General features: G+C 46.4%; 1 protein-coding gene across 1 annotated transcript; it reads left to right on the forward strand.

Moving 5' to 3' along the window:
* The first annotated feature begins 5,097 nt into the window (after positions 1–5,097).
* On the forward strand, positions 5,098–8,058 carry LOC119383319 (elongation of very long chain fatty acids protein 7). The gene has a single exon (XM_037651398.2). The coding sequence runs from the start codon at positions 5,294–5,296 to the stop codon at positions 6,239–6,241; it is 948 nt and encodes a 315-aa protein (XP_037507326.1). The 5' UTR covers positions 5,098–5,293; the 3' UTR covers positions 6,242–8,058.
* The last annotated feature ends 17,481 nt before the right edge of the window (positions 8,059–25,539 follow it).

Below are 25,539 nucleotides of genomic sequence, written 5' to 3' on the forward strand. Positions count from 1 at the left end.
TAATCTGGATACAACCGGACAGGCGGTGAAGCAAAGCCAATAACTGGCGGCTAACGAGGCTATGCAATCAGCGCACGTAGAAATAGACAGTCCATTTAGCGGACTCTCAAGGAGTTCCGCCCCAGGTGTTTGAGTACACAAAGTCAAAAGACATTGCTAGTGCCAGTTAACACAGCTCTATTCTTTGAACTGGATCGTTCAAAGAAGTGGACATGCACAGTAAATCAATGCATATTTCACTCATGGTTTTCCTAATTAGATCTGCAACTATTTATATTGCGTCACAAATTGTAACTAAAGAATTGCAGCCCGTAAGTTTGCATGGCATGTGAACCGGGAAGTGTTTCTGGGGAGGTCACTGGTTCCAAGATATGCGCTGTCAAACTGCACTAAATGAGGTTGTTCTTCCACACACTACTTCGGTGAAAGGCAGTTTTATGCAATGGAGCACAAAAATAACTGAAACACTAACGTATTTGGTCTCACACTTCGTTAATGTCTCGAAAATGGCGTCATCTTGAGACTATAATCGAGGTTCCATAGCCCTACTACCCGGTGTTTTGTAATGTTCTTTATTTTTTGTAAGTGCTTCGTTAGCACTTTTTTCTCTCTCTCTCTATCCCAGAAGCCAGCAGCTCAGAATACAAATTCGTAGACCTTGACTAACCCAGAGCGTGCATCGGGCGCAGTATATGCTTCCCTGCTATTATTGACTCGATTTCTAATATTTGCATCATATTTAGCGTCATATTTACACTGACGGCTCTGTTACGCCTACATCATCTGTCAATGGTGCGTGGATTCCGTCTGCGAATGTCACCGTCTCTGCCACTCTCAGACACCGCACTTCATCTACAACCACTTAACTGACTCTTTTAACTACGTCGTAGACCAGACAGCTGAGTCTTGGGTCATCTTTACCGACTCAAGAGCGGCCCTGCAGTCCCTGAAGTCCCCACGCGCGCAGCAACGACTCGTAATGAAAAAATCAAACGCCTATGCAACAAAGCCTGCGAACTGCATCGCCGCATTGTTATGAAATGAATGCCAAGACACTGCGGAATACAAGGCAACGTCCAGGCCGATCGTGCTGCCAAAGCTGCAGACGACGCCTAGGGACAAATGGTCGAGATATCTTTCTCGATAAAAAAACGCGGCGACACTCGCATCGCACACGCTTGGCGCTTCCAGCGATCCCTCTGGACAGATCCAAAATTGATCCATTGTGCTACTTCTACATGCCGCGCTACTTTAACAGACAAGATTAAACATGCCTGCACTGCGTCAGATTAAACGTTGCCTATACGAATTACTTTAAGAGCAAGATTAAACTGTCTGACTCACCACTATGCATTCAATGTAACGCCTCAGAAGACCTGAAACATGTCCTGTGTGCAGGCGATAAGTATCAGAGAGACAGTCTCTGAAGGCGGCATCACACCTTCGATGAGACTCGTGCTTAGAACTGAGACGTATGCTGGGCCCACGGCAAAGCACCACCTGTGCGTTACGTGCAACGGGAGCGCTGTTGACTTTAACGAGGGCCACGAACCTGAATGAAACTTTGTAAACCGCGTAATCTATGTGTGTGTGGCTTTATGTGCTCTTATCTGTTTATCAGTGTATATATCATAATCATCACCCAGCACCTGGAGTAGCATGTCAGGCAAATAGCCAGACTAACATCACCAGCTTTTCATTAAAGCATTTCTCTCTCTCTCTCTCTCTCTCTCTCTCTCTCGATTCCTTGCATAACCGTACTAAATACTGACTCTACACGCCCAACGTCACCAGTACACCACACGACAAAGCAATCTGCTTCGATAAAAAAAATATACCTATAAATTCCTCTAGGAGCTTCGAAGCCACGCGCAACCATTCGCGCACTTTTTGCTTTCGTTAGCAATAGCTTTTTTTCTGTATTTTCTCGGTGCGATACCAGAGGTCATTCAACATCCTGATCGACACCACACAGATGCATAGAAGGTCATTGGGATCGAGCCTCCACATAGATGAGTGGCTGTGGATTTCACATCCACAGTACATTGGAAGTCATGGGTTCGACAGTACAGGAATTCCGGCTCGTAAACGCAGCAAACACACAGCAGGGATACGGCGAGACAGAGCATTAGCAAGTCAATGCAAGCGCGCGCTTTGTGGGAACATGTGCCAAGTGCATAGCTCGCCGTGCTGAACCTTGCGCCCCTGGAAAGCCCCTTTGTTTAAAACGCACGCAGCAATATAGCACGCAGGCGCGGCACGAACTTTATTCGCCACAATGAACTCTGTACGCTGTCTCATTTGAATCAACTTACGTAATGTGGACGTAAAGCTGGGCGCGTTGACACGGACAAACACATATGTCGCATTATTCCCCAGAGAGTGAGTGAAACAACTTTATTCGGTCCACAGTAGACGCGAGTAAACTCAACGTCACCTGGCTAGGCCCACTCGGTTTTTTTTTGTGCGTGTGTGTGTGTGAATAGCGCTTTGAGGTTCACAGACTCACAGGAAGCACATACCACATAGTCGAGCGCAGACACAGCCAGAGTTGAGTCTTTCGCTAGATTGTTCACAAAGCGTCGCTTATTTTCGTTTAATTTTGTTTCATTACTTTCTTTTTCGCTACTACAGCAGGTCAGCGCCCTCAAAAAATGGTTTCCCGCAACCGCTCGTCAGTTCTGTGACACTAAACAGAATGGCATTCGTGACCCACGTCATTTCGTCATCATCAGGCCTCCTCTTGAGCTTCATTGTCGAAAGGGGTGAAGGAAATGAAATTTTGTTTACAAGAACCATTACTGGGCGATTCCAACTGCAGCCACTGCAGCTTTGTGCACTTCGAAGTAGAACACGTAACTCTTCAGCATGTTGCGGAGCAACGTGAATTCTTGACAATTAGTGCTAGAGATCGACTCTTCATACAGACTCTGAGAGCCATGGCTTATTTTCCTGTGTTTCGGAAATCAGAACGAGCGATATGGCAGCTGACGGGGTTGACATTGTGTGCATGGTGTCGGATATGTCCTTTACAGGATGGCGGCACGCTGTCGTGCGATTCATCGCTGTCATGTTCCTGAAAATTACGTCAATGGCACACAAAAGACTCACATTACAGCAATTATGATGGACCTGGAACATGTCGCACGTACCCACAATGGAAGTGCAAATCTAGGTCGTTGGAATCGATGGATTCGATGTTGACAAACAATGACGTCGCAATGACAACGCCACGTAGTGTCTCACCTAGTAGGGTCATTCATTTCATAACCGCAAAGTGTCCTGCGAGTGTAGAGGATGAAAAAAAAAAAAAAAGATCTGTCGCTCAAATTTCTAAGAGGCGCAGTATATAGCTTCGCTTTTAAAGTTGTTTGACTTTCAGAACGACTCAGGGAGCCCGAAAAGCAGCAAGCCCCTAACGCAACAACCTCCTCATTATCACAACGATTTACAATGTTTGCGCATGTATTCGGACTTCCCCATATCGGATTACTGTGCCACGTAAAAATAATGTTGCGTGGCTAACTAGGAAGGTAGGGTCACATTGAGTCGCTTTTGCGCCCCCAATATCACATTATTCATAAATTCATTTAAATAATGAGTGGTCTATTTCATAGTGATCCCATTCATTGTTTCAGTAATGCATCATTCATTGACCAAATGCCGCTCTCCGCCTTCCCCCCCTCCCCTGAACCCACACACACGCACACACAAGCACACACTCCTATACTCACCAGCTGCCATACATATCCACTGTCTTCATGGATAGCCCCTAGTAGAGAACGAGTTCAAAGTTCTGAAAAATACGCAAACAGGCAAGAAAGAAAAATGTGGCAGTATTCATGCTTTTTTTATGCTGCTGTCACAGCGCATAGGTACTGAGCTGAAGAAGTCGGGGAAGCCGGCGGTTTTCTTTTTTTTTTTTGCCATTACGTAGAGAGAAGGCGGAAACAAAAACACAGCTCGTCGTACTGGGCGAGCGTGTTAACTGGAATGTTTAAATAGCCACATAGCGATCACCGGCTATGGTTAATACGCTCGAGTAATTTTGCTGTGAGCTCTTATATAAGCGCACATAAGAGTGAGAGTTCAGATTCTTCAGCTGACGGAGTCGGCTAAATCTTCGCACATGCCTCTTGGAGGATCTATCTTCTGCTCAGCCAGCTTCTGTTTTATCGCTGTCGAACAAAAATTCACGGCCAAAATAAAGTTTTCTTCTAAGTTGTAAAAGATTGCGCAGTCGATGCGTAGAGTGCGATCGAGCTATTGGCTCATTTCGCTGGTGAACGTGTGACTTTACTAGGCATGCGTGTCGTTTCACGGCGGCTGGTCATTGATCCTGAGACTGCTTTTACACGTGTGAAACCGGCCCGCGCCTGCCATCCTTGACCTCGAGACTGCGTGATGTTGGCTGTTTGGAAGCATCAGATGTTCTACTTTTGTACTTTTTTTGAAAATGCAGCAGCGATCAGCAGAGGAGCTGAGTGATTGATAGAGAGATTGGAGATGGTCTCACGTAAGGAGGATGGCCGATAACGTCGCTCCAAGATCGACAGCGTGCTGGTAGTGGATATTACCAATGCTGCACTCTCTCTCTCTCGTTCGGGATTCGGAGAGAACCTATGAGCAAGGATTCTGATGGAGAGGTCTCCGAACAACTGGCGCATCGCTCCCCAACTTCTCTCGTCGAAGATCGTGATCGCTATTGCTTTTCTTTTTGTATGTGTGTGTGTGATATACCAGCTCAGTGCCGGCACTACTGTTTCTTTATCCGGCATCGCCAAGAGGACTGCTGCCGGCCTGCGGATTGTCGTGCGTCATTTTCTGTCCGAGAAGCAAAAAACAATGCGAGCTTATGAGAAACGAGAGAAAAAAAAAAGGACCAAGGTTACGTCGGCGCACGCACACAACTCTGGGAAGCACACGGCTAGGCGAGGAGGGAGGGAGACGGGCGACAGGCCACTTTCACTCTCTCTGTATCGCCCTTTGTCCGACAACCAAGATTTTCTTTCCCCTTCCGCCACCAACGGCTGCAATTTTGCTGCTGACATCAGCGATCACGTGCTTACGCAGGTGAGTTCCCTTCCCTCTATTTTTTTAAGCTTTTATTTTTCGTGCACCGCCTCCTCTGGTTTCCAATCTAAGTCTTTTCGACTCCAATCACAGCATACGCGCGTCCCTAGTGGTGTTCCGGACGACGCGCCTACGCTTGGAGCATATATCCCGAGCTCAACCGCCAAAACCCGGGAGACTGCTGCCGCGCGTCGCGCGAGCTCCGCTGAGCACCGCAGCCATGGATTCCCTGACCCTGAAGCCGGCGAACGCCATCGACACGATCCTGGCCCTACGGGACCCGCGGACCAAGGACTGGATTACGTTACAGAACCCCATGTACATGGCGGTCCTGCTGGGCTCGTACTTGTACGTGGCCAAATCGTTCGGGCCGCGATTCATGAAGCACAAGGAGCCGTACTCTGTCAAGCGGGCCGTGATGGTGTACAACCTCTTCCAGGTTCTCGCCAACGTGTATTTCATGTGGCGCATATTCTACTACTCCTTCTGGGCAGCCGGCTACAGTGCCTACTGCCAGGGACTCACCTACAGCTCTGATCCACACGCGTTGAACCTGCTGGACTCGCTTTACTGGTACCTGTGGGTGCGCGTGGCCGACTTCATGGACACCGTGTTCTTCATCATGAAGAAGAAGTTCTCGCACATTAGCGTCCTCCACGTGGTGCACCACACCATCGTGGTGTTCAGCGGCTGGATGTTCATGCAGTTTGGCGCCGACGGACAGGTAGTGCTGGGCGTCTGCGTCAACTCGTTCGTGCACATCATCATGTACACGTACTACTTCCTCGCCTGCCTCGGGCCCTCGGTGCAGAAGTACCTGTGGTGGAAGAGGTACCTGACCAGGCTACAGATCGGGCAGTTCATACTGCTCATCGCGCATGCGTTTATCCCCATATTCGTGGACTGCGGCTATCCTCCCATCCTGCTGTACATTGCCATCCCACAGGTGGCGTTGGTTCTCGGACTCTTCGTCAATTTCTACATCCAGGCGTACAACACCCGAAAGACGGCGGCCGCCGCTGAGAAGGCTGAGAAGGCAGCGAATGGACATTCCAAACATCCCGAATATAATTCGTCGTCATCCGTTGCCAAAAACGAAGCTGCCAACGGAACTACTAACGGATCAGCAAACGGAACTGCGAATGGCAATGCGAAGAAAGTTGCTTGACGAAGATGCGTCGGTGTTTTGTAAATAGAAACGAGAAAGTTTGAGCGAGAACTGCCAACGTGCTGTTTGTCTTTTGCGGGACTGTTCCTTGAAAACGTTTTTCTTTGATGTGTGAGAGTCGCTGTCCGTTCGGCATGTCTTACAGGGTCGTTGCTCTCTTAGTGTCGGAATGAACTGGATGGGCTGCTGTGAAAACGTAATTCTGTCGGACGAATACCGCCTAACTGTACTCAGTATGGCAGTTTCTCACTAGAGAACATTGCGTCAATGCACGTGCGTGTGTCCTTGCCGTGTTGGGCTTCTCGTGTCTCAAAGTCAGTCTGTAAAATCTTACGGGAAGTATTTCTCTGTTATGGGCATCTGCGGCAGTTGGTCCAGATCCGTGAGAGAGCATGAGGAGACAAATAGTCGAGGGAACAGTGCAATCAATTGAACCATTCGTTGAAGGATCGAAATGTCGTTGTGTGATTATTCAGTTGTGCAGGCGAAAACGAGAAAACCAGCGCCGAGCATTGTGCCTAATACAGCCATCCGTATCAAAGTAAGAAAAACTAAAATACATTAATTTAGTTTGTATAGACATAGTGCTTCAATGTACCTGCGGTTTTGTTTGGATTGTTTTTATTTAATGTAATGTCAGAATGGCGCAATTCAGACAAAAATTATGAAAAGTGTGCCATCGCATTAACGCTGGCTCGCTGTCGCACAATTACCTCAGATTTTCACTTTTATTTTCTCCAGTCGACACTGGGCAGATACGTTCGTTTAATCGTATTTGATATTGTTATTACGGGTGTAAGTTTATACAGAAAGTTGTTTACACTCCTTCATGCATTCATGTACACATTTCAGAAGCAATTCTGCTCATTCACGTTATGCAATTTGTCATCATTATAGTCTGCTGACTAACGTCTTTCTCTTATAATGCGATATCAGCACTGTAATGTATATACCTCTAACCAGAAAGCAAAAAAAAAAAAAAAATCAAGAGAGGCAAGGCTTCTCATGACGTTACGATTGAGGTACACGTCTTGGTGGTTTAAGCCTGTGTGTCAAGTTTTTCCCCCGTGTATTCAGCTGCCGAATGATATTGATTGCGATATGTGGCTCTCTTGCTCGGAGAACCAAGTAAAAGGGAAATTATGGAGAATATATGCAGTATTATAAAAATGAAAGAGGTTGCTATAGCGTGGAGCCCTGCTCGAATATATGGTAGCAATTACGTGCGCGGTTATGCGAGCCTGCCGTAGGGCTGTGCAGTTAATCTCACGAGGCGCTCTTGACGGTGCTAGCATTTTGTTCGTAACTGTTGTTTGTTCCATGCAATGAGTGGTAAGAACATGCTTTTATGAAGACCTTATGTAAGAAGTCTTTGCAAATTCGGCTAGATTGCTTTATTTACAACGTCAACTGTTCTGGAGTGCGCGAATCTCTACGAGCTCCATGGCACTGCCACCAGGCACTACCGGTGCCGGTTTTTACAATGAAAGTGCCAACCATACCCGAAGGCAACCGTATTATTCTCTGATATAATGTTAAAGTCGTAACATGTGCAATGCTTTTTGTTTTATGCTACCGCGTCGACCTTAGTGCCTCTAGAGCGTACTGGCACATTGACTGCTTTGTTAAGCGGAAATGAGCTATCATTTGTAGATCATAACTACCTTTCCCTTTCATTGCTGTTCATTTACGTGGTGTAATATCCACGCTGTGATGATTCACTTCATGAAACTTACTTATTGTGTATGTCGTGTCCATCAGTAGATTCTTTGTGTATTTGCCTGTTTTACAAGTTGTCAATAAATGTCTTGTTTCTACGAAAATCGACATGTAGGACCTTCCTCGTTTCCCCCTCGAGAACACTGCCTCGAGCATAATGAGAAGAATTCTCAACATTTGTCGCTGTACGTGCGCATAGAAAGTACAGGCATATACTGACATGTTAACAGCGGCTTCAGCTCATGTCCACCTCTCCTTGGCGCATGAAGTCCAGTCATTGCAAAATGTAACGGTTGAAACTCGTTTCAGGATTAATAGGGCTTCGAAGGTGGAATAGAAGAACCAAAGCGTGTATGTGGCTCTGACGCCAATCTGATTTCATGTTACATCATGACGTGTTGTTCGTTTACATGCGATTCCAGTGACAACGGGAGAGGAAGCAAAGTAGGGCGATGACCAGAGAGATTCGGCCAAGACCAATACAAACTCCTCCGGAGAGCAAATGACTGCCGACTAGCACTGGGCACGTCTTCCTAGTTTACTTTTTGTCTGTGTTTCCTTTCATTTGTTCATTTCTTCCCTATTTCTTCCATATCCTCATTTCCTGTTTCTGTCCCCTCCTGCCGAAAAGTTAGACCCATGTCGGGGTCCTACCGGTGGCAGATATGCCAGCATGCTCCCTCCATATTGCCTATTGGCCCTTTTTTATTTACGTTGTTTTGTCAAAGAATATTAAATCAGTGTTATGCTTCTCGAGGTTGTTTGCACAAGGTGACATTGAAGTACCCGACTAAGTCGAGTGGTCTGCTTTGGATGCTTCGTGCCTCAGCTGATGACCCTGATGGCACCTTAGATGCTTGCAACTGGGTGATCAGCAGCAAGATATGCCCGAATCGGCTGTAGTCGTCTATTGGAAATGGTTTCTTCGTCCTCCACCCTGATTTTGCTCTTGAAATCACACCGATCATCAGTGGCTGCCGGTCGGCACGAACTATGTTGTGAACTGCAGTACTGGAATTGGACCTCATACGCTTCTCGATGTTTCTGTTCACTTTATACAACGATCACTTTATACAACATGTTACTAAGTTGGGATACAAGTTAGTAACAAAACCTGAGCAAGTAGCTCATACCCGGACTGATAGTTCACGCAGGTAGACATAAGTGATAACGTGTGGAGTTACACTGATACACCAACGCTAGTACGCTGGTAAACGTACTTTTAACGTTTGAGAACAGGGGCGTAGCCAAGGGGGGGGGGGGGGGTTCAACACCCTTCCCCCCCCCCGAAATTTTTCAGTTTTGCTTGTGTGCACGAACATATATAAAGTATGGTTGAACCCCCCCCCCCCCCCCCCTCCCGAAAAAAATTTCTGGCTACGCCCCTGTGTGAGAACAGAGATTGACGCCGACAAATAAAACATCTTGTACCAGAGGGGTAGGTTTCCACTTGCCCGGTGTGAGGAAGTCGTGAGAGACAAACAGTACTGACTGTGCATAAGGGTTCGTTACACAAAATAAATATCTCATTAATGTGGTTAAAAGTTGGCGATTTGTTTACGTCAGGTTCATTCCAGCATTAATATGTACGTCTATAAGAGGGGCTGCTATAAGGTATGCGGATCGAGGGGGTGAGTAGGGTTGAGACCCCACCCCCCACCCCTTGTCCCTCCTAACTGACGCTTCTGCCTTATACCGATGCTCATGACTATAGCTGGTAGGCCGAACTAAGCGGTGGACAATGAAATTGATAAAACAGCTACTACCTGCAATTATTAGAACCATGCTCTGGTAGAATTCGGACACTGTATACTGGTAAACAGGCGCTGTAGGATTGTGCGATTATTTACTCATCATATATAGTACTTTCCGCTCATGTCCGCGTATTTCGATCGGATTCGATAGCTTAATAGCTATCATCGGCATATCATCAGGCGCTCTGTCAGAATGAATATTTGAAATGAAGGCAGGCTTTAGAAATAAAAAATAAACAATGAGGAGAGGATCGGTTGCACTGCGATTTTTCAAGTTTGCAGGGCGCGCGTGTACCATTTCTACATTTCAAGCAGTGTTGTACTCGTTCCTCTAAAACAGGAACGAAAGCTCGTCCCTCGTTCCTTCCCGATCTTGGAACGAGTTCCCGTTACAAGTTCCTTTAAAGCGAAAGGAACTCGTTCCAGTTACATTTCTGAAATTGGAACGTGCCGTTACATTAACATTACATTTTAATTTTTAATCAAAATATAGCGCCGGGCACTGCCGGGTAATCCTGAGGCGAAATAAAGTGAGCAATTTAAAGCTCACGTCAAGCTAGATATATTTTACGAATTTGACATCGCCAACAGCAAGCTATATGTAGGTAAAATGGATGAAAGTGAACGCTCCTAGACGAATTTTTAGAGACCACCGGCCATACTAGAGACATGTCTGACTGCAGCTTTCGTGCTCGTCTATCACAAGTGCAACACATGTGGTACTTTCCACGTCATCCTTCAAATGCGCAGTCAGAATACTGCGCTTCAGATATTCAAATAGATATCTCCCCACACGCATCAATATATGTTTCTTGCACAGGAAACCGCATCGAAAGGAACAATACATGGGCGTTTAATGAGTGCCGATTCAATATTGCAATGTTACAAGAAAATAATGTCCAGGATACATATTCGCAACTTTGTACCAAAGTCCCTTGTTAGCACTCAGCAAGAGTTGCGTCTCAGCAAGAGTTGGTATCCGACAAACGAACCTGTTTTCTCGTCAGAACTTCGTTGGCGATGTTGAAGAGCCGTTCCTTGAGGGTACTGCTGTTGCTGCTGTTACAAGATGTACTGCAGTACTGCTGTTACAAGCAGTGGAGGGTACTGCCGTGTTGTACACAAATAGGAACAAAGTCAACCGATGTCGTAGGAGCAAGGGCAGACTCAGCTGGCGCAACAGCAATGTAGCGCTGGATGTACGGATATCCTTTATTGCATGGAAGACGCTATCGGTACGGCGGCTGTCGAAGTTAACTATAATAAAAATTATAGACCGATAGCCGCGGAGATAACTCGCATGTTGAAGAGATTCCTGCCCGAACGCAGCCATCGAAGGCACCGGACAGGCGCCACTGCAGCACCCGCGTCCACTGCGCCACGTTTCTCTTCCCCGCCATCCATGCAACTGGGTGTCCAAAGACAGATTTATCGATAGCTGCCGGCGGCATGCTCGAAATACTAAAGGATCGAGCCAGCCGCTAAAGACCACGCGACGAGAAAAACATTCCCAGGAACGCTGAAGCTTCGCAGTCGGCGAGCGCGCGAACATAAAACCAATAAAGCGTCGGAAATGTACGCTGCACGCGGCAAGGCGCTCACTCACAAGAGATAGAATCAAACTGTAACTTCGCCTTGGGGCCTAAGACCATTCATGCGCAGTGGGAGGCCACCGCGCGTGATTTCGGTGGTTAGCACGTCGGTGCTTCAGTGTTGCGATTCTCTGTCCTCTGTCCCATACGCGTCGAACACAAGATTCGCGACGATGATTCGCGCCGTTCGAGGACTCCGCGGAACTACGCGCAGGCGCCTCGAGTACGGTAAGTCGGCTCCATTTTCCCCTATGCCGACAAGGCCACGGGGACTTGTAGCAGAACCACCCGAATACGAAGCGACACACACACACAAAAACAAGCTACTTTCCAGTTGGCCGAACAAAAACGTCACCGAGGTAAAAAAAATAGCGCGCCGTTTCCTGGCGGGGCCTTACAATGGGGTTCGATGATTCTCGAATGTCAAGTAAAAGTTCGCCAAGGTGTGCCTGCACTCCGAAACTGCCCTTGATTGCGGTCCGACTGGCTGAGACAAAAATGTAAAAAAATCTGCTGTTCCTCCCGCGCATGGTCGGTCTCGGCATCGCGCGCTTCCCTGCGGGTTAAAGTATCCGGGTGCAGCAGAGTCAAGTGACTATGCTGCCTGATTTGGCAATTGACAGGCTCGCGGTAGATTTTTGCGCCTCACGCGCTCTCCCATCTGCGCTGTTCTGTATGTTGTGCTGCGTGCGTGTGCCTGTTCAATGCCGAGGAACGTTTACAGAGGAACGCCGCTGCCGTTCCTACGTAAACGTAACGAGTTACCGTTACAGTTCCACCAATTCCTCAATGGAACGGAGGCGTTACTTCGTTCCCCCCAAAAGGAGCTAGTTCCTGGAACGTCGTTCCTTGGAACGCCATTCCGTACAACACTGATTTCAAGAATGGTCGCCCCTTGAACTTCGACGGCTAGTACCTCAATCGAGTCGCTACGTGGTCCCTCGTCCACGAAAACGCGGATCTACAAAGAAATACAGCATACCACTTTTATATCAATTGCCAAATCATGCTTACGTGATCAGGCCTTTTTAATGAACAAATGTGATGACTTATCAACGTCGCTTATCTCTTCCTAAGCAAACCACCTTGGAAATCCTTTGTGAAGATTTTCATTTCTTGAGAAATGAATTGGTTCTATTATACCGAGTTTTTTTTACTGGACGAGTTGGTACGTACTCATGAATGAACAGGAAGCCACGCTCAGGGATGCTATCTTCAAATGGAATTTTAAAGAAACACAGCACGAGCGTGATATTGCCGAAGCTATCACGTAAACAAATGGAATCATGAGACATGTGTGAACTGAACCAGGAAGCACACAGTTTGATCCTTAAATGAGGCGGTGGGTTTGTAACCGCAGGACTTTCAGGCGTTGATTGAAAGCTCCAGCGTTCTCTTAGTGTTTGCCCATTGAGAGGAGGAAAGAGAGAGCGAGACAGATGAAGTCCCACTTCCTTAACGACGTGTTCGCTCCTATTACGACGGCACTTAAAGAAACGCTGCCCTGGAGAGTGAAGTTGGAATGACGGAAGAGAAGGAAGAAGATAGATTGCAGCCAGGTTACAAGCGTCAACACGTGGCTTGAAATAACAATGAGCCTGCGCCGTTAAACTTTTCGCTTGTCCTCTCGCGATTGTTCGCCGTGCCCACATAGCTGGCGCGAGAAAGGGGCTGTCCTCGAGATGCGTGCCCAACTTGAAGGCCTTATTATTTTTCTTTGTTGTCCTTCCTCCAAGGGTGCGCAAATTCTACGAATCCCCGAGACAACTCCAAACGAAAAGCCTTAACCGCGAATTTTCAGCGCACAATGGGTGTAAATGAACCACTGCCCCGAGGTGGTGGCGTTGCGCGCCTTTTTAGGAGGAAATCTTCATTGTCCGGACGTCCAAGGGCAACATACCACGATCGCCGCGTGAGCTGAGCGCGTACTGTAGCGCCATCATCTCTCTGCTAAGTGGCAGTGCTACCGTGGGCAGGCGCAGTTTAACGCCTGAAGTTGGAGCACATGAGTTTTTCCTTCCCTGTTTATAATCGTTGCCAAATGCTCATAGCCTGTTTTCTTGTCACTTCGGGGAGGTAAGCGGTTGTACACGTCATAAGAATCCTACTATGCAGAAGGCCTCTCTGCGAGTCGCCTACTTCTTCTTTAGCTTTCAACTCTCGAAACTGTTTTGATCTAGGCATAGATGTACGATAAACGTTTTATTTATATCATTATTACTAGATTGTTTGTTGATCCGCCTTTTCCGTGCCCCGTCGTCGCCGCTGCCATGTCATTTGCTGTTTCAATATTAACGTCCTCATAGATGACATTGCCCAAATTAAATGATATATTCAGCTTACCCCTCGCCATATGCAGAGGAAAGCAAAACTTTGCTTAGCACCGGGGATCGAACTCGTGGTGCTTTGGCAATGTGCATCCCAGCAGGGCGATATGATTCGATGATGTTGATGTAGCATTTTTAACAGCGAAACTCTTAAAGTTAGCTATAAGACGTCTGTTAACAAAAACCCCTGTTGCGCCGTTGCCATAGCAATCGCCAAGCCTCCCCCGAGCCGTCGACATACCAACCCCCCTTTTTTTTGTTGCAGCGCGAACTTGGCACAAGGACACGACTCACGAGAAGGAAGACGACACACGCAGCGTTTCCTTCTCGTGTGCTTGTGCCAAGTTCGCGCTGCAACCAAAATGCGTCATCACTTACCAACAACCCCACTTCGCAACTCTTGTTGCCATACCAACCGCCACAGTTTCTTACACCGTGTCTCAGGGACAGCGATGTTAACACATTCATAGTGGTAAGCTTTGCGGGTATTCGGGATCCACGCGTCGCCGTCTCTTGGCTGCCGCTTCGTCGGTCAAGCAATCTGGATCCAATCGCCGCCGGCGTTGTGATTCCAGTGCTGCAGCACGAGCTGAGGATCAACCAGCTTCGCTGTGCCAAGCTTTGTGCAACTTAGCGCAAACTTCCAGCATAACGGTGCACTTAAGCTTCGCTTATATTGAAATAGTGCGGTTTAGCCGACGGTTTATTCCACGAAAAGCAAGATGGCGCCGACGGAGAAGCTCGAGCGAATGACTGATGATGATCTTTACGATGAGGAAGACGAAGTCCAATAAATGCCTGCCCTAATTTCCCCCGTTGACGGAAGCGGCCAGCTTGGCCGCGAATTACACTGTGGAACGCAGATGAAAGTGCTTGAGACGCGAAACGTGCACGACCTCTTTCCCGCGGCAGCGTTGGTCAGTGGGAGCATGAACAGGTGTGAAATGGTAGTTCACAGGCGAGGTCTGGTCTATAACTTTGTAGGGGCCAGTATAGCGAGATTCAAGCTTTTCGCATAAACCAGGTGTTCGTGCCGTCGTCCATAGGAGTACATCGGAAACGACGCGGTGAGTGGCATCGTAACGATGTTTGCGATCTTCTTGGCTAGCTTCGGTGTTTATACGGGCGCGACGACAGCATTGTACAACACGGGACACAAGCTGGTTGCAAATGAATGGTGAAGAGTTGACGAGGCCAGAGAAGAAAGAAACATCGAGCGATGAGGTTGATTGGCGTCCGTATACTAAGAAAAACGGAGAGTAGCCTGTGGTACGTTGAACAGACGTATTGTACACGAATGTTACAAATGGGAGAATTGCATCCCAGTAAAGATGGTCAGGTTAGATATACATGGGCAGCATGTCGTACAGCGTGCGATGAAATCTCTCCGTTAGATCATTGGTAGACCATTGGGTGATAGCTAGATGTTGTCTTGTGTACTGTGTTTGACGCTTGGAGAACTTCACTGAGTGTGCTTGAAAGAAATGCCTTGCCTCGGTCACCCAAAGGAACGTGAGGGGCCCCGTGACCTATGTAGATAGCTTTCAAGAAGAAGGCTCCTGCTTCGGAAGCAGTTCCTGAAGTGATCGAGACCATTTCAGCGCACCTGGTCAAGTGATCAACAGCGGAGACGATCCATCTCTTGCCGTCTGTGGTAGTTGGGAGGGGCCCGAAGAGGATGCCATTTCCGACGACAGAGAACGGTTCTGCTCGTCAAGGAAGTGGTTGTAGGGTCCCGACTCTGGCAGTAGTAGGCCGCTTGCGGCGTTGGCAGAGTGCACACGAGGCAATATAGTTAGCTGAGCTCGTGGAAAGACCTGGCCAGAAGAATCGACTGCGGATGCGCTCGTGGGTTTTGTGGTAACCAAAGTGGCTGACGTTGGGGCGTCGTGTGAAGCCGGCAGAACTTCAGCGTGAAGAGCGCACGGTACGACGACGACCATCGATTGCCTTCCGGGTGAAAAACATACCGATAGAGTAGACCGTCTCCCAACTTGAATATCTGGAGCTGTTTCCGTAGCCTGGCATAAGGGAAGACGAAGCACCGCTTAGGTGACTGACGATGTCACTGCAATAAGAACCGGCACTTTGGTGCATGGAAAGCACTGAAGGGCGGGTCGATGAAGTCAGGAAAGAAATGGATGTGATCGACGATGCGTCCTCAGTGCGGCCAATTTGACAAGGTGACGTGACCTGCTCCGATGATGGCGGTAATGGACATCGTGGCAGAGCATCGACATCTTCCGGTCTGCTTCCTTCCGGTCTTGTAAATGACGTCAAAGTCATATGCTTGTAATCGGCGAATCTAGCGGCCAAGGCGTCCCGACAAGTTTTTGATTGTCGACAACTAGCATAGCGCATGGTGGTCTGTCACAACAGTGAAATGTCGACCATGGAGGTACGGACGACATTTTTGGATGGACTAGACAACATCCAAGAACTCTTGTTCGGTTATCGAGTACTTCATTTCTGCAGACGTCAGAGTGCGACTTGCATACGGGACAACTTTCTCGAGAAATTCACGGTCGCGCTGTAAAGTACAGCGCCAGTTCCTTGCCCGCTAGCGTCAGTGTGTAGTAACGTATAGGTGCCTTGTCATCGAAATAACAAAGGACCCGTGGGAATGTCAGTGCGCGCTTGAGTTCTTGGAATGCGGCTTTGCACTGCTCAATCCACTCGAAGGAACCGGTACTAGCAAGGAGCTTGTGGCGAGGCGAGGCAATGATGGCAAATTTCCGGATGAAGCGTCGAAAGCACGATGCGAGTCCAAGGAAGCTGCGCAGTTCTTTTGCACGAAATGGGCGTGGAAAGTTGAGTACTGCGGAAATTTTGTCCGGATCAGGCTGGATGCCTGATTCCAGCCGATCGGGCTGGGAAGGAGATATCCGAGAACTTTGATCGTTGTGCTACCGAAGTGGCGCGAATTCTTTGTGTTTAGTTGAAGTCCATCATTGGAGAGGCATGTGAGCACTTCCTCTAGACGTTTCAGGTGGTCAGCAAAAGTGGAGAAAGACACGACGATATCGTCCAAATAGCATAGAGAAGTTTTCCACTTGAGGCCGCGAAGAACAGTGTCGATCATCCTTTCAAATGTGTCAGGGGCATTACATAGGCCGAAGGGCATTACGTTATAAACTTGTAAAGACCGTCCAGCGTAGAAAAGGCGGTCTTTTCTTTGTCCGCTTCGTCCATTGGAATTTGCCACTATCCGGAACGAAGGTCAAGGGTGGAGAAGCATTGCGCCCCTTCCCAAGAGTCAAGTGAATCATCCATACGGGGCATCGCATATATACATCCTTTCGGGTGATCTTAATGAGTGCGCGGTAATCAACACAAGATCGTACCTATTCGTCCTTCTTTTCTACCAAAACAACAGGTGATGACCAAGAGCTGGCAGAAAGTCGTATGTTTCTTTTGAGCATGTCGGTTCTCCTCGATGATTTTGTGTTCGGCCAAAGAGACTCGGTAGGGACGACGGCGTACGATATTCTGACCATCACTGTTGATACGATGAGACGCAACTGTGGTCTGTCCGAGTGACGAAGTATTGGCGTCGAAGTAGGCCTGATGTTTCGTTAGTAACTTCAGCAACCCCTCAGGCTTATGACCAGGAAGGTCAGCATTTATCCAGGAAGCAAAGGTGGACGAATAGACTTGCCCTGTTGAGAATGAGCTTGCAAGGCGTCAAGAGGGACGAAAGATACCGGATGAGTATTCACATAAGAGGTCACCGCACAACCTCGCGGTAGGAGAATAGTCTCAGTGGTGGTGTTCAGGTCTGTGATTACCGCAGCACCTGCTTTGAACCGCACCAGGCTAGAGCGGAATACAATGTCACGTGCTAGGCAGTGGCCGTAAGGAGTGATAAACGCTTCACCATTGGCAATGTGCGTGGAAGTAATCGTGATGAGTTGCTCCTGACCCGGAGGCAGCACGGAATTGGCGATTGGGAAAGAACACAGTCGTTTCTCGTCGATACTCTCGCTGCAGTTATCTGTTTCGGTCATCTGGGGCCGAATTCACAAAACTCACTTACGAGCAAATTGTCGCGTAAGAGAAATTTTGTCGCGTAAGTCGATTCACGAAGCGAAAAAAACGTCGTAAGAGGCCATCGTTATCACATCGGCCGCTGCGGTAAAGCGCGCTGTGACTGTCCAGGAACATGTCAGCGATGGTGATGCAGTTGCTATATTTGGTGACGTCACTGAAAAAGGCTCGTAAGTGGATTCACGAAGCAAAAAAATTGCGCGGAAACAGCGTGGCTACGAGAAAATCCCAAGAGTGGTCCGGACCACTCTTACGAACAATATGGCTGTTTAGAACATGCAACTGCGGCGGGTATCTGGGTGCCGTGGCTAATTTTGAGCTAATTCACGGCCATTTAAGGCTTCTTGATGATTGCTGGTACGTTTTAATTTATTTCGGTGCTTTGAGTTTCGTGTGTTGTTTCGCTTGCACGCTATGGACTGTATTGGCACTCGTAGTCGTCCAGTAAACTGGGAGTCGAAGTAATTAAAGAAGCCTATTGGGTGTCAATGGCGAAACATTATGCATGCAAAGACTTGTGGTTGGATTAAAACCAAAGGTCTACATGAATGGTCGATGAAGTCGAAAGCGGCGCGGTATTTGGTCAACATTTTTTTGTTATGTTGTTGTGTTGCGTCCGACTTCCTCCAATGAGACGTCCAACTTATCATGATGTACGCAGCATTGGTCGAAACCACCACCAAAGAGGTTCAGAGGAGCACATCAGCTGCACGCTATTGGAAACAAAATTGAGCGTAGCATTTCAATTAGCCGTTATTAAAGCCTATTATGTGATTCCACAACTTGTCTAGTTGGATAGGCTTTAACTGCCCAATAGGCACGATCGCTGAAACGCAGTTGTCGCTATGCGCTTTGGGTCGATCCAGAGCGGGCTCGTACATTGCAAAACGCAGCATATTATAGATGTGCGAGATTATGCATGAAATCTCAAACAAATCAAGCTTTTCGATCTTCACTGTTCGGAAACCAAAACGGAACGCGTTTATACGGCGAGCAGTCAGAAGTAAATGGATCCAGTAATTTGAAATGACATCAAAAATATGTGCGAAGGCTCACGATTCTCGAGTATAAACAAGCCTTTGCCGGATTCACGTCCCTTTGATTACTAACTGCCATTTAACATGACGTGAGAATATCAATTGAAGGTGGCTTCACCCACTAATAAATGTATTTTGTGCTCATAAGCGTCAGCTTGACCTAGAAATCATCGCGTAGATAAGGCGAAACCCCCGCAGGAGGCTACTATCGTAGCAGACGGCAAACGATAGCAGACGACGGCTTGGGCGAGAGGTGCAACACGTGATTGGTTGGGAAGCAGTACTCTCTACAACAGCCCATCTTATGACGTTGACAAAACACTTCTTTCATCGCGCGCTCCTGTCGTGTTCGTCATATCTTCCCCCTCGCACATAAGAGAACTTTTTATCTTCTCGCGATCAACGCGAAAGAGCTTTTTCTAAGTTGTCTTAGCGCCTACCCCCTGCTGCGCAGTTTCTAAGAACAACATGGCGCCGTAAACTGTAGGTGTCGGCGCCGATTTTCGCAAACGCATGAGTTCCTTCAGCGTTCGACTCGATGTGCTGTGAATACCGCTGCTTTTCCGGTGCGCGCAAGCAGTGTGAAGACCGACGGCAGTGTCTCTTGGTGTGCCGTGAAGCGTAGCGAAGCCTGTGCCACGGAGTGTTTATGAAGCGGGGATCGGCGCCTGTGTACCGACGGTAACTAGCACTGGAGGAGCCTGCAATGTGTGTTTGAATGTCGGTAACACAGTTCGTTCGCATCGCTTTCCAGAGTCTCAGTAAGGTGCAGTGCGGCATTGCGAATTGACAGCATTTTGGCGCGTTACTTGAGTGATTCCGTGCTTCCGTGATTCCGTACGGTAACGCATGAATTACGCTCTGTATTTGGTTCTTGCTGCGCCAGTGGTTAGCCAGTGCGCTTCTATTTTCTTGTGAGCAGTCCAGGCAAATGCAGTGTTCGGGAGTGAAACGATGTGCGTTGTGAAGTGGTGCTGTGTTGACATTTCCAAGACTTGTGAAGAGGCTGTGCCCGTGTGACAGAAGATTAAAAGCGTTGATAACCGTGTTTTGTCCTACGAAGTTGCGATGGTGCTTTATGAGGACTTTAAGGATTTGGCGCTGGGCTTGGCGCTTTCTTTTTTAACTCGTTGCTTCTCCTCTTTGTGATAACCGTAATTCGAACGTCATAACGTGTCAAACCGAATTCGCTCGCCGAGACATTGTGCTGTAAATGTGGCTGCTTTGGCAGTATGCCTTGACTGTTCTCCGGTGAAAACTTGGACTTGTACCTGGCAGCGAAAGCACGTTGACGTCACGCTTCGCTCCGGACAGAACACAATTCTCACTGGTGCTTTGCCTTGGATGAAGTCGTAGACCAGCACCTGCTAACTACAGGTTTTCGAGCCCATCTGTCGTGTCGTTTTGCACGGCACTGGAGCCTTGACTACAGCGGCCCACGGCGATTTCTCACGCTTCACCAGTGGACGTGCACGTCTTGCTAGCGTTGCATTTCTACGTCAACGGCAGCTTCCAGTCCACGGACGTCTTTTGCCTGTGGCTGCAGAGCACATTCCATTCCCGATGACGCTGACGGCTGCTAATATCGTTGTGCCATCGGTGAGTTTAACTTGCGCAACTAATTTCGTTGCTATTCGTGTAGTGCTATAACGTACGTTTGTAAGTTTTTCATCCCAGCAGATGTACTGTCACCCCATGTTAAGTTCCAGTACGAAAAGTACTACTACCGCTTTGTATATACGTATATATGGCCAATATACATATATTGCAATATGAGCAAGTACACGAGCAGTTTTTTATGATTTTGCTTAAGCGGGCTTTTATCTGATTATTAAGAGGAGCCTGTCTGTTTACCACGCTTGACAGTTGAGAGAAAAATATTTGATGCGAATTTATCTTCCAGGAGCTATTTAGCACTTTTTCAGGAATTCCCTTTATATTGCAAAATTACTTTTATAGAAGATTGCCGCTGTGGCAGCACTATACTTTACCAGGACATATACATTACAGTATGTAAAGCTTACATGGGGCTTCAGTTTGTTTCATATTGAATAAAGCATATTTGATAGCTATGTATAAATGATAACTTTTGTGTTTCTGCCAAATATGTATTTAAGAGCGCTTTCAATGATGTTTTTTTTAATATATCCTTTATGGCCTCTTCACAGATTGCAGATTTTCGTAAGGTCGTGGGATACATCGATTGCGAGCACTGGCAAATCAAGCCACCTTATGACTTGGAGCACCTGCACAGAAATAGGAAGGACTTGTGCTCCCTAAATCTACAAGTCTTTTGCAACGGTGGGGGTGTCATCATCCAGCCGACCTCAAAGGGGCCTGGAAGCACGCATGGCAGCCTCATCTGGATGGACTGTGCTCTGCCTGGGAGCTTCAAGGGTAGAAAACTGCATAATGGCTGGTTGCTAGGTTAGTTTTTTTAGGTGTTTTAGGTGTTTAACCACAGTAAACACTGGTTAATGTACACATTGTTACTAACAGTGGATGCTTGTATTATTTTCACACAGCGATGCTAATTGGACGCGTAAAGAGAAGCAAATTATAATAGAATTGACAATGTCGAAAGTGTAAAGTCTACAGCTTATGAATTTTACTCCACACATGTGAGACTGGAAAGTTGTGCTTTTGAAATAGCACAAGTACTTTTATTGCTTATTGAGCTCTTGTGCTTGTCACTCACACAGTGTATCAAGTGCTCTGCATGGAAATAGCAAGCGGGAGAAAATCGCCTGGCTGTTCGCAACATGCAGGGAGAAAGAACTCTAGTTCAAACCTCAGGCCACTCAGGAGCAGTAAATGCGTATTTTACCTGCCGTAGCTTATCTTTTTTCAATGTTGTGGCAAGTTGCATTTCTGCCATACATGTTCTCAGCACAATTGCATAGTGGCACGGTTATTTCTACAAATCGTATGTGACCTGAGTACACGCTTGTTGATCTCTGAAGGTGACTCTCGCTATGCCTGAGAGCCATGGGTGCTCACCCTCCTGTCCGTGGCTGGCCCAGCTGAGCAGCAGTGCAGTGCAGCCCCCACCCATGCAAGACAAGTCATACAGTGCACCTTTGGTGTTCTGAGCAGCACACAGCGTATCCGTCCGGCATGGCAGTGACATCAATAATAATTATGGTGAGTGTTTGTGGAAGCCATAAGAGCCCATTAACATGCATTTATGGATTATGAGTGTGTTTGTTGCGCGCAATCATTTCTCCTAATCAAGTGCATTTTTTTGCAAAGTGTAATTTTGTTAGGAAAAACCGTTTCGAGCAACAAAAACACACATAATCCAATAATGCTTTGTGTTTTCAAGTCTTCAAAATTGCTCCTTCACACTGTATGATGAGGTGGCTGTGTTAGATAACTTTAAAGTGATGAACAATAGCTGTTGTCTTGTAACATAGAAATACATGAGTACACTCTAAGAACAAATCGTGTATTTGGGAGTATTTCTGCTACACAGCGATAATCAAAGTCTTGCTTGCTCGCATTTACTTTTTTCAAAACCCCGCTCTTGGTACTTTTCTATCAAGAATGCTATGTCACTTTGATAACACGCGCGTCATTCGTGTCCGGGAAGTCCCGGGACCGTGGTGATAACGCGAGGAAAGTACGTGAGATGGATGACGGTTATAGTTGTGGGGTAGCAACACTCCCCAAATACTTGTTTTTTTTTCTTAGATTGTAGCATAGTGCACTCATTTTTGGTCGGCTTCTTGCACCTAGTGTAAAGTGTCGAAATAGAAGACAATTTATTGGCTTATGTCTAACTATTGGGCAGAAGTTTGTTGTCTTCAAAATGAACATCGTAGTTATAAATTTATATCATGAAATACTTTTTTAAAGTCTTCATTGTTGATGGTTCTATGTTCAGACCTTTTTTCTTGTTTTTTATTATTTCTTCATACTTGTCATCGGCTTCTGAAAATTCGACAGCTAGAGTTGTTAGCACATATCAGCTGTCCATTTTTACACATATCACGGTTGTAACAATCATCTGTATTTTTCTATATTCCAGCAGTATCACTGGATCAGCTGCCCCACTGTCATGTAATTGCACAGTGTATCTTGGACAAAACACACAAGGCCAACAAGTAGAGAGCGACTACCAGTGACTGTGTCCAGCTGTTCAAAGTGCACGTCAACGGAAAGAATGCATTGTGATAGTTGGAATAGCTTGAATTGTATGGTGAGAATCTGCACAGCTGCAGTTTAATCGTTGAGCAGTGCATCATTCAGCAATTCCTTGCACCTGAGGATTCAAAATTAATTAAATTCTGCATTTAATATACCAAACCTTCGCGTTAATGTAAATCACACTGTAGTGGTAATGTGCAAATTAATTTCGGCTACCTTGAATTTTTAACATGCACGTAGCTCAAAGTGCATGTGTGTCTCTGCATTTCACTGCCATTAGAAACAGCAGCCATGGTCGGCAACCAAAACCGTGTTTTCATGTTTGGTAGTGCACGAATGAAACCATTGAAGCGCGTAGTATTGCTTTCAGGATACACGCGTTATTATAGCACAAATGATTTTATGTATATATGAGCTCTGGAAAGTCATTTTCCGCGGATTATTTAGATGCAAAAGGAGCGTCACTATTCCTAGTATGTCCAACAGGCTTTAGCACCTGTGTAATGTTATCCTATCGCATGCTTGTCCTCTTCAACGGTCAACCTTTCTGCATGTACTGTGTAAGTTTTAATTTTTTTCATATAGTGTTTGCTGCCATAGGTTTCTCCATAATGCACTTGTATACTCTGCAAATAGTTTATCATCTATGCAGCTTTGCTCATATTACTGCTGAAAGTATTTATTGCTTTTTGTATGGTGACTATGCATGCACTTACTTATGCCTTTTGATGCGCCTGTGCAATGGTTTCGCCTGAAGAGGGCTGCTGGTGTGCTCTAAACTTGAAACTGGCGACTTCGAACAAATTTGAAGGCTGATAACCATTACTACTATATTCAGACAAGCTGTGATAGCTCCATGAAAATGTATTTAAGATTCTGTAAACTGTGCCAGGTAAATGTTTTTTAATTCCTTTATTGTTGTCCATGTTTCATGCACCTGAAACATAATTACTTTGTCGTGGCACATTATAAAATGTTATTCTGCCCATTTGTGCTGATCAACATTGCAGCTGAGGCCAGCAGCAAGATATACATGCAAGGTACTGAATCTTTGCATCACATTCCTTGCCCAGCAGTGCACTGAAATTTTTTTCAAGCGAAATGAGAGACTGCTATACAGCAGTCTCTCATTTGAAGGAAGTCAGCACATGTGCACATTTTGAAACCTTTTTGAGGAGTGTTTTCAGAAGAAGCAATAGGGTATTTACATGTCAACAACAGCATTATTTGTACCGAGGAGCTTAGTAACAGTGAATTGTTTTATTTATGTATTGTCCAGAATTTGTCCGAGCTGTGCCAATCTTCCAGCCCACGTCACCTGACATGGCTTGTTATAGTGTTGTCAATATGCCGGACTATGTAAATAAACTATGTGTCATCTTGCAGACATGTACCAAAATGTGATGCATTGAATTTTTCCTTGACATCACATTGTCGGGGGCTCTTTTCTTATATATCGTCGTAGGCTGCCGCCCACGAAAATGTATAAAAACTGCTTGTGAGTGGGCAGAAGCAGAAACTATACATGAAATTGTTCCAAGAGGGTTCGAGAAATGCCGAGTTGGCACATAAGAGTGGTGAGAGATTTCTCTCGTAAGTTACTGCCTTGAAACCGCATGTGCTCAAGACTGCGTGTATCAGCATTGTTGTTTTATAGCAGTTCATCCTATTAACTACTACTCAATGTATGTATGTATGTATGTATGTATGTATGCATGCATGCATGCATGCATGCATGCATGCATGTATCTTTTAAACAAAAACTTACGTTTTTTTGTTTAGTGTAACTTTCATAAAAATTTTGCTATTTGATTTCTAGTTCTTTTTCTATCTCATTTTCATTTCTCAAATATGTTTTCTACTGGGCAAAAATTAATGTAACCTTACAAAAAATGTGTGCATTCAAACAAGATGTTTCACTTAACAACGTACAGTTCTCAGCAAGAAGTTGGGAACTATGCAACCAACCAGCAAAAATAAGTTTATAGGACAGCTCCTCTGTGTAACATTGCTTCTACACATTGCGTTTGTCGAATATGTAGAATAGACTAGTCGACTTCAACCAGCAGAACCAAGCTTTCGCCCATGGCTGTACATACTTTTACATATGTGCGTGGTATTTCTACGTATTGTCATACGTGTTGCCAATTATTATTAAGGGCACAAAACTAGTCAAGCTGAATATGCGGATTTTTGTCTGTTCACCTGTCATCTGTACTGTAACTGCTGTTGATAAAGAATAAACTCGCGTTGAAAATTTTCATGTACTTACCAAGGGAAGAGTAGCCCTTTATGACGCAAATGAGTTTGCCGTAATCTTTTCCCAGGCGTACGGTTTTGCCCTCTCCTCAGAACTCGATAGCCTGCTGGAGTTCTTTATAACCATTGACAGAGGCATTACACGGAGCTGCGCAACACGACAGAGATCGAGAGAGAAGACGCAAACACATCACTGTGTTTGTGTGTTTTCTCTCTGTCCCTGTCGTTTTGCGCAGCTGCTTGTAATGAATCCCACCTAACTAGCACGGAAACGTGTCCCGACAATGGCAGTCATCTTGGCTGCAAGCATTTTGGCCGCCGCGTGTCTCCTGATGTTCTTGAAAACACCGCGATGTCTGACCGGCGGTCGAATAGCCAGAGTCGTGAAAAGTAATGCCCAGGTATGATAATTGG

The sequence above is a fragment of the Rhipicephalus sanguineus genome, chromosome 2 (assembly GCF_013339695.2).
Source record: "Rhipicephalus sanguineus isolate Rsan-2018 chromosome 2, BIME_Rsan_1.4, whole genome shotgun sequence".
Lineage (NCBI taxonomy): Eukaryota > Metazoa > Arthropoda > Arachnida > Ixodida > Ixodidae > Rhipicephalus > Rhipicephalus sanguineus.

What these genes read in the sequence shown, in the direction of transcription:
- LOC119383319 (XM_037651398.2), top strand. Translation starts at nt 5,294, where the DNA reads ATGGATTCCCTGACCCTGAAGCCGGCGAACGCCATCGACACGATCCTG.